This window comes from Octodon degus, unplaced genomic scaffold, assembly GCF_000260255.1.
Source record: "Octodon degus isolate 3935 unplaced genomic scaffold, OctDeg1.0 scaffold00140, whole genome shotgun sequence".
NCBI lineage: Eukaryota > Metazoa > Chordata > Mammalia > Rodentia > Octodontidae > Octodon > Octodon degus.
The window spans coordinates 794,298-808,519 of record NW_004524716.1 but is presented as its reverse complement, the minus strand read 5'-3'; the positions used below and the strand labels follow the sequence as shown (position 1 = coordinate 808,519).

Below are 14,222 nucleotides of genomic sequence, written 5' to 3'. Positions count from 1 at the left end.
GTACAGGGTCTTACTGTATAGATCAGACTCATAGTGATCCCCTGTCTACAGCCTCCCAAGTGCTGGGATTACAGGCGCGTTACTACACCCAGTCTCAGTTGCCATCTCAGCGCACCCCGGGGCAGGGCCGGCACGGCAAGCCAGGGGATCAAACTCCTGGTCCCTGCGTCTGCCTAAGCAGATGCTTTAATCTGCTGAGCTATTTGGCCAGCCCTAAGGAAAGAAGAAAATAATAGTAGAAATTTAGAATTTCTGCACATGTAACGTAGTTATTTTTTTATTTTTGTACCAGGAATTGAACTTAGGACCATATGCTTACCAGGCAGTTGCTTATGCTGCTGAGCTATCTCCCTGGCCCCTACACATGTAACCTAGATTAAAATGTTTTCCTTGGTTAAAATGAAATTTGGGTCAGTTTTAACCTCTTTTTGCCAAGGTTTACAATTTTAAAATTCTTACATGAAATTCACATTATCTAGAAAACTTCAAACAAAAAAATTGAAGAGAAAAAATGTTATAATGTTTCGTTGTTCTATGCCATTCCAGAAAGGAACAGGAGGCATAGGAGGGTTAATACGATGTCCCAGAGGAGTTAGTAGCTGAGGGCCGGAGACGAAAATAGCAGCCAAACCTAGAGAGTGAGCAGAGGCAACCCGCAGCACATGATGTGTTTATTGTCCTGAGTCTTTTTATCCCAGACTGCACAGCCAATTCTGAGTGTAGGTGGAAATTATGTATGGGAGGAAAGATGAGCGTCTTAGTTACTTTTTCATTGCAGGGACAAAACATCCAAAAGCTACAAGTTAAAGGAAGAAAGGTTATTTTAGTTAATAAACATACACGTACGTCTGTCAGCCCACCCATTCTCTAAAATGCAGTTGATGCACTGCAGAGGATGTACACTCCGTTTCAGTACTGGCACAAGTAAAAGGTGGTGACTGTATGTGTGTGTGACCATACGGGGCCCTGAAGACGGGTGCTGTGATAGTTTGTAGAGGTTTCAGTCCGTAGTCTGCTGGTTCCAAGGCCGTGCAGCATGACAGAGGCACATCCCAGAGGAGAAACAGTCCATGGCAGCAAGCCTCCCTTTCCCTTTTATTCCGTCTAGGCTACAAGCCTTCTGGGTGACACAGTGCACCCTTAGGGTGGGTTTCCCCATCATCCACACCATGAACTACAATGAACTAATTAGTGGACTAACCCAGTATCACACGCCCTAGACCCAGCCACCTCTAAAAAGCACCTATGAATGCATGAGGCTTTAGGGGGCCATCTCGCTATAAGCCATAACAGGGAGAATATCTGTGTTGCTTCATTATTAATAAATTAGTTCAAAAATATATACCAAGAACCCACTGTGTGCCAAGCTTTGTTGGAAATACAGGGAGAAAAAAAGCAAACGTAGTTCTGGTTTCCTGAGTCCAGTGAAGGAGACAGGCATGAATCTAGTAACTACGTGAAGCTGTACTGTGCCCTGAAGACTGGCACTGTGATGGAGAGGCCTGTAGAGCTGGGCGGCTTACGACAGGGATTGGACTTGGAGGTCTCTGAGGAAGCAACGAAGGAATTCCTCCATTAACACAGAGGAGCTAACAAGTGCAATGCCTTTTCCTCTTTTCTGCATCTAATTAGCATTTACTTCAAACCACCTTTGAATCATGCCAAGACTGACAGAAAGTGAACGCCCTGTGAAGAGCAGATGAACATCAGTTGCATTTTAGAGACTGGGTGCGCCGACAGGTACATGGGCCCTTTATTATCTAAGACGGCCAAGGTGTTTGTCCTGTTACGCCATCCCCGAGGACTGAGCTTCCGCTGTGGCGTGCTCTTGCCGGCATCACCAGCCGCACAGCTTGCATCCCAGCGCTGCAGCTCTTTGATGCTTCATGCCCACAACTGGAGGACAGTTTCTGAAGGACTATCCTTCAGAAAGGACTGGGAGAATTCTTAGACCCTCCAACTCCCTTTCCCTCACCTTGAAGACTTGAGCTATGTAGACCAACTTTACTAGATCTTTCAGGCGTCAAAACAGTGGTTTAAATTGGGTCAAGACTCCATTACTGTGCCAGCCAAGGAAGGCTTCTCCCACTGACCTGCACACAAACTTGAATACTTTGGGCAGAACTGTTGTTCCCGTTAATACTGCCTAACACTAAAGCCTCAACACAAGATGTCTTCTGTTGCAGTATCACTTCATCTTCAGTAGTTTCCAGTTACTAAAAAACCTTTCCTGACTGAAACAAACAGCCTTCTTTATGGTTTTGCAATTTGATCCATAAAAAGACACATGGGGAAAGATGATGTATACAACAGGTTTCTCCCTGGCAAGCAATTCCCTAGGTGTTTGAGGTAATTGGAAAATTCAAGATGAGTCCCTCGGGTATGCATAATTTATGCAACATGTTTGAGAAGGCTGAGATTTCCAAATGATACTTGGTGAAATGAAAAATACTGGGGTTTGTGAGAAAGGCAGTCTTGCTAAAATGGATACAAGTATATCCAAGCTAAACATTCTGCCAGTGAGATCTTTCTTCCTTCAACATTTTAAAGTCTCTACTATGTGCCAAGAAATGCCCTACATAGAGTAGTTATTAAGGGCCAACTTCCTGGCCTCTTAGAGCTTACAGTCTCTCAAGGACAGCCACTAAACATAATACACATACTAGATGGTGCTGAGGCCAGGTCAGGGTGATACAGAGTCCTGGAGTGGGATCCTCACGAGTAGTTCGGTAGTGGACAGTGGAACAGAAGGCTGAAGATACCAGACAGTGGACTAGGTAGGTATCTGTGAGGTGTGCATTTCAAATGGAAGGGCAGTGATGACCAAGGCCCTCAGATGGAGTACTGAGAGTCTGAGGAGGACCAGGCAGGCCAGTTTGGCTGACACCGAGTAATGGGGGGGGGCAGGAAGTGACCAGTTACCCAGATCACGCTGGTCCCACATGCTGATGGGAAGCTGATCGTTGGCTTTTGTTCTGAGTGTAAGATGGGAGGGCTTTAGGCAGAAGACTGCTAAGATCTGACACATTTTGAAAGGATCTGACTGTTGGGTATAGAGTGTAGGATGAGAAGTAAGGGTAGAAACACAGAGACAAGTTAGAAGAGGGTTGCAAGAGTTCATGTGAGACATCCGGGTACTCCAGAGCAGGAGTCCGAAAGTAGTGCTGACAGGACTTTCCCATGGAGTTGCACGTGATGTGAGGTGAAGGTTTAAGCACTGTTTCCATGGCTACTGGCTCCTCCCCTCTAAGAATGTACATACGCATCGACCTCAGGAGAAGTGTCTGGTTGCTGTGAACAAATGAAAGTAAGAGCTGGGAACTGGAAGTCTGTTCTGGACATCTTAGATTTCAGGGGCCTGCTCTACACAGAGGGGAGCTGTTAAGCCACTGGGCATAATCCCACAGAGACTGGACCCTGAGGAAAATTTGGGAGTCATCAGTGTGTACATCGTAGGATGGGTCATCTAGAAAGCAGGGAGAGAACAAGTGCAAAAACATCCTTGATTCTGCTGTGTAGAAAACGGGAAGACAAGAAGTAAGGAGATGGGAGAGTTAAGAAGCGTGATCCCAGCTAAAACAAGGGAAGACTGTTTGATGCAGCTCTGATAAACGCTAGCAATAGGCCGGGAAGGAGAATGACTGAGGGTAATACCAGATGGTGACCTTGAGAGAACTACTTCAGTAGCATCCTCAGGGTAGCAGACTGCTTGGGCTAGATTTCACAAGGAACGCAAGGAGGGCTCAGCAGGCAGCGAACTACATGAAGAAAGCAGAGAAATCGGTGCTAAAGGGAGATATGATTGTTAGGGACTAGTTATATGCCCCGAGGTTGAAACCTTATGCCCAATAGATCTAAAAACTGTACCTTTATCAAGGTAAATAAAGATTAAATTGGATCCAATAAGGTTAAATGGGGCCCTAAGCCAAAAGGGCTGTAGGTATCCTGAGATGAGGAAGACACTAGGACCATTCCACACAGGGAAAGGCTACGTGATGATGAGGTGGGAAGGCCGCCCTATGTCATCCTTGGAGACACCTTACTAAAAACCAGTGTTGCTAGCATCTTTATCTTGCTTGGAATAATAATAATAATAATAATAATAATAATAATAATAATAATAATAATAATAATAATAATCATCATCATCATAATAATCATAATCATAAATAAAATACATTGATAGGAAATTTAAAAAAATAATAAAAAAGACTAAGGGAGACTGGACATATGTAACCATGATTATGAGGGCCTATAGCAAGCAAGAAGGATGAAGGAGAGGACGGGGGTGAGAGGGACAGTAGGAAGGCCATGGAGTCATTGCATTATGGGTTTCCAGGAAGTAGATGAATTAGTTAATACCCCAGATAAGCTGGGAAGGTGGGAACCTGTGTTACTGAATGCTTGAGACAGGCATGTCAGCGGGTGAAGATGGAATAAAGGTCGAGGGTCTGTTCAGCCAGGATAGGTGGGGAAACACCACCAGGGAACTGGTCACAGGTCTAAGGCGTCCACATGCGCCCTGGATTATGTGAAGGTAGTACTGAGGTGACAGCATGCCTGGTCCTGTAGCCTTTGAAGAGTAAGAGCAGTGAGTTGGGGCTTATGTAGGTGGGTGACCCATGGGTGAAGAGCAGACTGCACAGTTTATAGGCATGAGTTTCAAAGCAGATCATGGTTAGAACAGCAGTAGGAACAATGGTCTACAAGATGGTTTCTTAACTGTGGCACTAATGATGTCTTCAACTGGACTTAATTCTTTAAAAAGTGTCCCGAGCCTTGTAACAAGTTGAGTACACATCTAATATCCCGCCCTGCAGTAGCAGGCAAAACTGTCTTTCAGCCTTTGTGGATGTCCTCTGGGAGCCTGAGGTGGTGGTGGGGCAAATCTCTCCCAGTTGAGAATCCCAGTCTTAGAGCTGCACCAAAGAGCTAAAAGGACACTAAGATGGGCCCAGTCACACAAGGAGAAAGAGAAATGGCTAGAGGGCAGGAGCATTTGCTGGGAAGATCAGGCTTTGGTTAAGCAAGAGACCAAAGGGAATGTCTCCAGGAAGGATGCTGACGTGGACACTGTTTCAGTGGTTGTGGCTCTCACGCAGCCCACATCTGTCAGCTGCAGCAGGAAGCACAATCCACGATGACTGGACGGCCACTGCCTCACTGATTGACCTCCTTTGCCCAATGCCCAACCCAGTTCACCACTCAGACGCATCACTCCCACTACTTAAGGGATGTAACAGTGTGAATTTCAGTAACTTTAATGCATGCTGAGTTTATTACTACTTAAGAAATTATGAGTCCCAGAATAACACACAAAATAGGCACAGAGTGGACCTCAGCAGGCCTGAGGTAACAGTGCTAGGTCCTTCTCACAATTCTCTAGCAGCTAAGAAAGCACCATGTAAGCATCAAAGCTGCCAGTTAAGTTTCTAGCTATATAGACTAAGAAAGATCACTCTAAAGATCAAAGAGAAGTGAGGAGGGAACTTATTTGGATTGTTCAGTATGACAGCTGAAAGCAAGGCAAAGATCTGTTTCAATCTCCTGCCCCTTCACTTTCTCTCCGGGTGTCCTCTGCCACACAGCGACAAGGTGATGAGTAAAGGGGCTGTGATGGTACATGAAGAGGGCTCACCCAGGAAACATGGAAGTCACATTAAGTTGGTCACAGAACATGTATCATTAAGTCCACTAAAAATGTGCTAGCCAAAGTAGATAGGACAGGGGGAGGTTTCCGTTCTCTGGGGAAAGTAGCTAAATAATATGCAGGTCAGGGATCATTTTTACTTTTTGAGACAGGGTCCTGCTGTATGGGATGTGCAGGTGGGCCTTATCTTGCTTATGTGGCCCAAGCTGGCCTTGAACTTATGGCGATCCTCCTGCCTCAGCCTCCCAAGTGCTGGGGTAACAGGTGTGTGCCACCATGCCCAGCAAGGATAAATTTAAAATATATCAGAAAGTAAATTCTCACAGCCACATGACCTCTGCTTTCCAATGGCCCAGACACTCTTCTATACCTGCATGAAATAGACAGGGGCCTCCAATGGTAGAGAAGGAGCCCTGCCAACCAACTACAGGAAACGTGTGCTCCAGCAGCTACAGGTACAGCCAGTGAGGGACTCTAAGGTGAAATAAGGCACTCGGTTTTAATTCTATCCGTCTCTTGAGGATGAGTGAAGCTCCGGAGTCCTCTGGAAATCCACGGCTTTCCCACGCTGGAAGCCGTCACAGAGCCACAGTTCGCAGCAGACTCCGCGGTGCGCTCTGCCCACTTGTGCATTCGGACTTCTCGATAAACTTCCCACAGCAAGACCAGTGGGGTCGCCCCGGGTGGCCCTTGTGCCCATGGCCACAGCCTAGGTACCCACCTGTATGGGACAGAGAGAAGGAAACAAGCAAGGAGTCCTTTCTAGCTGTCACCACGGAAATTAAACCTCCTGTCAATGTCTAGACTCAGGGGAATGAAAGTAGCCAACTGACACGCGAGAGCAACCAGCGAGCGGACTTTGTGGTGCTCAGGGGACCTCCTCAAGACTGATGGTGGCAGGTCGGCTCGGGGGACCCAGCGCGCCCCGTGTGTCAGTGTGCGAGCTCACGGAGATGAGTGAGTGTGGACTTGCACTGTCAAATGAGCTGCTTTGGATTTTAACTGTAAAATGACAGAAACAAAAAAGAAAGGTAGATGAAGGGAAAAAGAAAAGAGGCAGACCCTGAAGAGGTTAGTTGGAAGGCACAAGAGGCACTGGGTTCCAGCCTACCATTAGGGTGAAGACGAGGTGGAATAATTTTTAAAAAATAATTGGCTCCATCGCCGACCTGGTTCAGTCAGGTGCATCATTCCTGCCTCATCTGGAGTTTCTTTAAAGTTTTTAAAGAGCTACAGTGGGCCTGCAGTTTCTACCCTGCTCGGCCTGCTGAAAGGGCTCCCCATGAACCTGAGTAGCACAGAGCAGCACAGTGCTCACAGGACCTACGACAGGGTAGCTGCACCGAAACTGAAGGCCCTCAGGACTCGCGAGCGTGCCATTCAATGCAGATTAAGTGGCCTGTTTTCTGTCGTGTCCCTGTACACAGACACTTCCTAGAACAAAGCCTCAGGCCAGACAGCTTGGCCTGCTGGCTGTGTGGCAGTGGAGGGGACTGTCGCTTGTTCATACTTCCGGCAGAGGCACAAGGGAGAGAGGTTCCTCCTTACCTGGCATGGTGCCCCCACAGGCGCAGCGTGCGTTTTTCTGGCCTCCACTGGAGCAGAAAGCGCAGCAGTGAAACACTCCCGGGTGGGGGCGATGCCTTCTCCTCACGGTCACCGTGAATGGGGAGCCCTGGAGAAGCAACACCGCGGCCCTGTCGGTCCACAGCGTGGGCTGAGCGGCGCCACATGCAAGACAGGCTGGCTCAGGGCTGCCTTTGGAGGGACAGGGCAGCAGGGGAGCGACCACAGCTGGGAGGGAGCGGACAGCACTGTGGACGAACTGGAACCAGGGAGGCTGCTTTTCACCTCAACTAAACCCCCTGGATACTGTCCCACGTGGTTAGTGCGATTTTCATTGACATCTGAATTAGCTGCACCTTGTTCTACAAGAGGCCAGAAAGACAGAAAGGCGAGGCCACCACTGGCTTAAGCTTTTCCTCAAGCTTTTTTCTTAATGGATGCTCCCCCCTCCTGCCCTCCATAAATGGAAGTGTGTGGCTTATCTGACATGGCCACTGTCTCAATTTCTACTTTGATGTGACTGACTTTGGTCTTTAGGATTCTCAGTTTCAATTCTTGAAGCATCTCAGAGGGAATCAGTAGGTTGTCACACTGACAGGACTCCTGACCCCTCAGCCAGAGTCTGCCTTTCCTGCTTTATCAAGCTGGCCTCTTTCTCCCCTGCGTCCTGGCGCACCTGAAACCCACTCGCTCCACCCGAGACTGTGAAGGTGTACGGAAGGAAAAGAGGCTGCGTGTGTGTGTTAATCGGTCTCAAATGTGTAACTCTTCCAACTATCCCCTTCTCTCTCTCTCTTTTTTTTTTTACTTGTATAAAATATATTTTTAATCAAGCTTGAGATCAATGTTTTATCTGTCTTTGTTTTAAACTGATTGTTCTAATTTGTTACATTGTTTTATGCTTTATTGTAATTCCAATATGCTTGGGTTTGGATTTCTTTCTGTGCATCATTCTCAGAATTTGCTTCCAATTTGGGGTCTTTATTTTTATTTTATTTTATTTTATTTTATTATGTTTGGCTTTGCAGCACATTCTTTTTTTTTTTCCATAATTTTATTGAGGGACAAATAGCAATGAGACAGTTTCAAATCAAATTGGTAGGACAGTTTCAATAACTAACACATTGCATAATCTCTCCCTAGTGGTTAATTGCTGTACAAGATGCAGACATGATATCCTATTTACAAACACTATTAGAACAAATCTCTCTATTCATTAAGAGAATGTAACTATATATCTATCCTAGCCATTTTGAATACACAGATACAAAATGGACATTCATCTGTGTCCCATTTTTTTGTTAAGTTCCGTTATTTGAATATTATAGGTGTGTAAACTCAGCAAAATATTCTAAAAGAGTCCAGTAGTCCATAATAGTATTGGGTCTTCCACTTGACTGGCAGTGTCAGAAATTGTTGACCTGAGTCCCCTACAGCTCAACATAACAGCATGGCTTTACTTCTTCTACTTCGTTTTTATACTTTTCTGCTGAATGGTTAAGACCAAGATAAAGCAATGTTCCCTTCTCTTCGTGGATAACTTTCACTTTTTTTTTTTTTTTTTTTCAGAACTAGGGATTGAATTCAGGCCCTTTCGCTTGCCAGGGAAGTGCTTGTTCTACTGAGCCAACTTTCACTTTCTACTTTCTATCCTGCATTAAACAAAAAATGTTCAATGAATGTTGCAGTTTGGCCATCCCTGTGTAAGAGCTGCATCACCTGAAAAAGCAAAAAGCAGAGCCTGGTATCGTAGCACCCTTCCCAGTATTAAATTCCTCTCCTTTCAAAGAATAGCTATAAACTGAAACCTTTGAAACCACTAGCCAAAATCAACATATCTTCTTTACCTCATGTCCCAGGTATTTTATCACAGTAATAAAAAACTGACTGCCACATAATTCATTAAAAAAAACTTGGAAGTTCAAAGAAATAGATTCAGATTCCAATCATGTGCTATGGTTTGTGCCTAGTTACCATCCCAAAGCCTCACGCGGTGATGGGGCAGCAGGCTTCCAGAGTTAGTGATTAATTCATGACCTAACGCTAGGATTATGGTGTGAGTGCTGCACCCTCCCTGGGGCAGAGAGCCTGTCTGCAGTGTAGGAAGGGAGAGAGGCTTGCCTCACTCTCAGCCATTGCTCCTCCCTTTCTGCTCTTGCTGTTCTGCTGTTTTCTGCCACCGGGGACTGCTGCCCTCTGCCATGTGCCACTGCCTTGGAGCCAGCTGATTATGGACTGAAACCTCCACAAACTGTGAGCTAAATAATAAACCTTTTCTTCCTTAATTTTGGGAGTCAAATATTTTGTTCCAGCAACGAGGGAAGAGTAACCGAGACAGAGCTACGATGTACGCCAGTCTCCATTTAACTGACTGGTAAGCCCTGTGCTTGAGTGTTTTGAAGAAGACTGAACTAGCTGGTCATGGGGATGCACACCTGTAATCCCAGCACTTCGGAGGCTGAGGCAAGAGGAGTGCTACAAGTTTGAGGCCAGCCTGGCCTACTTTCTGAGTTTAAGGCCAGCCTGAACTATGAAGGAAGACCTTGTCTCAAACAAAAAAATGAAAACGAACTAAGGTGTACAAAAACACCTAACTTGTTCCTTTCGTGCTAAGACTGGGCAAACAATAAACACCTATTGAATAAGTCTTCCTAGTACAGAGACCACAAGCCTATCAGACCATGTTGCTCTGTGACATTCTGTTACTCCCATCGGGGTGGACACCTGGCTAAGCGAAACCTCTGATTATTCCAATGTCAACAGACGTTGGCAGAAAGACTCTGCTAGACGTATATTACCCAGCTTTTAAAGCTTCATAAACCAGAAAGTGTTACATGTATCTTTGGAGTAGCATAGTAACCATGGTAACAGACAAGCTATATGTAAAACAGAAATGAGGATTACATGGGCAGACTGTTAGGCAGACAGTTGAGAGGAAGAGCAAACAGGCTTAACCCTGCTGATTATGAAGGCCATGTCCAGGTAGTCTGAACAAAGCTGGATACTCCTGAGTTACATTAAGCTTCTTTTTTCAGGTTTATTGTTTTTAGTACAAGGTCTTACAGGGTCTCACTATGTAGATCGGACTCTGATTCTCCTGTTTTTCAGCCTCCCAAGTGTTGGGATTATAGGCATGAGCCACCACGCCCAGTCTTAGCTGCTGTCTTAACATGCTGTGTGGTTCCAGGGATCGAATCCCAGTCCCTGCGTTTGCCTAACCAGGCGCTTTAGTCTGCTGAGCCATCTGGCTGACCCGACATTAGGTTTCTTGAATGTACATACTCATCTGCCAGATGGATTGCTCCCTCTGATCAAGTCATCTTCTCTAAATTAAGAATTCCACAACCTGACAGGGAGAATGACAAAATTGGAGCATAACTGCCAGCAGATGAAATGGGAGCAACAGGGTTCTCATGATCACTAGTATCCTCTAGTAAAAATAAGGTTGACAAAATCTAAGCTGTTCCTATGGCGAAGAGAAGAAAAACAAAATCCTACTCAATCTCTGCGACCAGTCATGTGACAAATGTCTCCAGATTGGAAGAGGACAGAAACAGCGGGGGTAGGGTAAAAGGACCTTGGGCTGCACGTGTCCGGGCCTTACCTGCACATGCTGCTCCTTGACGCAGACCCACACCGTATAGATCCCAGGCTCCTTTGGGGTATAGGAAACACAGTAGGTCCCGTCCTTGTTATCCTGGATCACTGTTCTGACTGGACTGAACGGGAAGAAGCGTTGAAAATCCACTCCTTGGGGCCACGGAGATAGCTTTGCAGTCTAAGCATCTGCCTAGCCAAGTGTGAGGACCCAGGTTTAATCCCTGGTACTGCATGCTGCACCAGCCCCGCCCCCTGGGCAAGCTGAGCCGGCCACTGAGACCAGGTGTGGTGGCACACACCTGTAATCCCAGTGCTGGGGAGGCTGAAAACAGGAGGATCACTATGAGTCCAAGCTGTACCAAACACATAAAACATTTAAAAAACTCCACTCCTCCAAGCCCACTGCAGCTGCCTGCCCTTTGCAGAATGGCAATTCCGTACCATTCCCTTCAGTGTTACCTTTAAATGTCTCTCAGATGGGATGTTTCTCCTGCTTGCCTCAGGAGTTAATTTTACAACAAAAGCAGCATAAATCCTACCGTAGTTTTGACATTTAAATTCCTTGAAAATGTTACTGCATTTTCACCAAGTTTCTGTTACATCTTTTTGCTGCCACCCCTGCTCCATTCTCCAATTCTAGAGAATTATAAATGTGTCACTGATACAATTTAGTAGCAAAAGTGGGCTGTGTTTTAGGGACGCCAGTCAGCCTAACACAGCAGGTCCTTCCTCTGCTCCGAAGCTTGGAATAAAGGCAGCCTAAAGGGCAGGCCGAATCTCTAGGAAAGAACTCAATATAGAAATAAAATACACCCATGAAAACACATTTAAGTCACGAGTGGGGTGCACACCTATAATTTGAGCACTTTGGGAGGCTGAGGCAAGAGGATCACAAGTTGAAATCCAGCCTGGGCAACTCAAAGAGTTAAAGAGACCCTGTCTAACCTAAAAAGAGGCTGGGATGTTCCTCGACGTGGATGCCCTGGGTTCAGTCTCAGTACCGAAAGATGAAACACTTGCCCAGTGAGCCATACCATGCTTCCTCACAGCACTGCGGCGAGGTGAGATAATGCCCACAGTTCCACCACCAGTTCCTCAAGGGACCCCTTCCACTTTCCCTACTTAACACAAACCTGTCCTTCTTGTCTTTAGGGACCACGGTGACATGGATGTTGTCTCCTCCCCTGCCCATGCTCTCTCCTGCAGTGTCCTTACAAAATAGGGTGAAAGAGGCTGTCTGTTTCTCCCGAGCTCTGTGGAGATCTGTGAAAGACAAGCAGGGCTCACCTCAGAGACGAACTGCGGAATCATATGCCCACACCCAGGGCCACACACCAGCTTTCTTTTCAGAACAAGCACTGTGCTTCCTGTTTATTGTAACCATTCTGTTCCCTCTTTTCCTCTCCAGCCTCCCAGGGTAGCCCTTTCAAGGTCTCTAAGAGCCTGCTTAGCTCGCAGCCAGCAGCTGCCTCTGAATCACAGGCTCCTGGACCTTAACTCAGCCTTAAGGAAACTTGGAAAACAATCAGGGTTGATATGGGTATTCAGAGAAGAAAACTGGTAGAGGTCCAGTGAAGAGTAACCCCAAAGTGCTCTCCATACACTGTGGGTGCTGCTGGAATAGGCAGGGGAATGGCTGGCCAGCTTGGATCCTCCACAGTGGGAGGTCCTTTGTAAGTCCCTGGCTCCTGCGGGGCACTGGGAAGCATCCAGCGATCACAGCCCCCAAGACAAAGATCAGCATGCAGACAAAATCAAGTTTCTTAACCCAGTGTTCATGAGCTAGTAGGGGGTCTGTGGAGAGGTTTATGGAGGGTCTAAGAATCTTCCCCAACTGCATGCCATAATGGGTATTTCTGGGTAGATTCTCAAAGGGATCTGTCACTTCCAAAGAGTAAGATGTCACTGCTAGAGTCAGGATGACTGAAATAGTCTTCCCATGAAGACTGTATGAGATATACATTCAAAAGACATGCTTTCTTGGGGAAAAGAACACTGCTGAAAAGAAAGCATCTCCTTCCCTAAAGAAAAAAGCCCATAGCCATATCCCAGGACCCTTGATTGTTGAGTTCCTTGGTTGCCACTACTTTCTGCAGGGTTAAACCTCCCTTCTGCATTAAATATTAACTGCTCTCTGACTGGAACAAATCAGATATACAAGAAGGGGTGTACCTGGGGGGTGGTCACTCTCTTGATTACTGTGCCTTACAGTAAACTGGTCCAGTGGAACCAGCCACAATTCGTTCAGTATCCTGTCCCTGTGCACTGACTGCCCTCTCAGTGCTCCTGGGAAATGCCTTCCTACCTTCTCCTTGAAGGACACATTTGGCTGGATCAACTTCTTTGGTATTAATGGTCCCATAAACTTCATAGCCGTGGCACTGGCCAGCTTTCTCCCGAGGAGAGAAGCATATTCTGTCGTTTATTCCGGGGCGGGTGCTGTACTCGACTCTGTTCAGCTTCCTGAGCCGTTCCACCACCACCCCCTTGGTGATGAGGATCTCCAGGTCTGAGCCACTGGTGAGCAAGTGCTCTGTGAACTCCACACCAGTGTGCAGGTCTGCCAGCAGTTGTTCCACCTGAGCTTTCTGCAGTTGCAAGGAGTTTTCCTTCTGCACCCGTATGTCCTCCAGCTGCTTCAGCAGCTTGTCCCGATGCTCCTCGATGGCCTTGATGTAGCCCTCAGAGAAAGCACGGACATCTGCTGCCACTGCCTCCACGCGTGCCTGGAGGGTGCAGTTCAGCTCTGTGATCTGAGTCAGAGCTTCCTCCAGAGCCTCCATGTGGGGCTGGGTGCTTTTCAGGAGCTCTCGCACAGAGTTACCATACTTGTGAATGACGTTGCTGGTGAAGTCATAGGGGTGCTCCCGGTGGTCCCCCACAATGCAATCCCGGCACACCGGACGGTCACAGAGCTCACAGAACAGCCTCAGCTCCTCCGCAGGGTGAGAAGAACACAGGATGGGTTTTCCAACCCGGCTGTAGCCTTTCAGATCCTTTAGGTCCACCATGGTATGGTAAGTTGTTTTCTTCTGCCGTCTAGGAAAACAAAAAGTGGAGATCAGGGACTAACTCCAGGCGGGAGACAATTTGGCAGAGAGGTTTCAGGAAGACGGGCTCTTAAGTCCAATTTGAGTTTCATCCCTAGGGACCTCAAATTGCATGATCTCTTTTTCTAGCTATTCAGCTGTGCATTGAGGCCAATACCTATTTAAAAGAGCTGTCATTTACAACAAAGTGGGAGTACACTTGGGCTTTGGCTTAGGACATGTCATTGCTAAAGGTTGTAGTGCTAAGACTATCTTGAAATCTTGAAACTTCCTTCAAGCCATGCTGTTATGTTGAGCTGTGGGGGACTCAGGTCAATAATTTCTGACATTGCCAGTTAAACAGAAGACCCAATGCT

General features: G+C 46.7%; 1 protein-coding gene across 2 annotated transcripts in view; it reads right to left on the bottom strand.

The window, feature by feature from the left end:
* Positions 1-5,883: 5,883 nt before the first annotated feature.
* Positions 5,884-14,222, bottom strand: part of Trim45 (tripartite motif containing 45) — a 10,983-nt gene continuing 2,644 nt past the window's right edge. The window contains exons 2-6 of one of the 2 annotated variants that reach the window (XM_004641653.2): positions 13,122-13,855; positions 11,950-12,079; positions 10,821-10,935; positions 7,199-7,325; positions 5,884-6,371 (exon numbers count right to left, since the gene is read on the bottom strand). In XM_004641653.2, coding sequence (XP_004641710.1) covers positions 6,229-6,371; positions 7,199-7,325; positions 10,821-10,935; positions 11,950-12,079; positions 13,122-13,855 — 1,249 coding nt within the window. In that variant the 3' untranslated portion in view covers positions 5,884-6,228. The remainder of the gene's footprint in view (positions 6,372-7,198; positions 7,326-10,820; positions 10,936-11,949; positions 12,080-13,121; positions 13,856-14,222) is intronic. The other variant, XM_023701759.1, reaches the window with a different exon arrangement.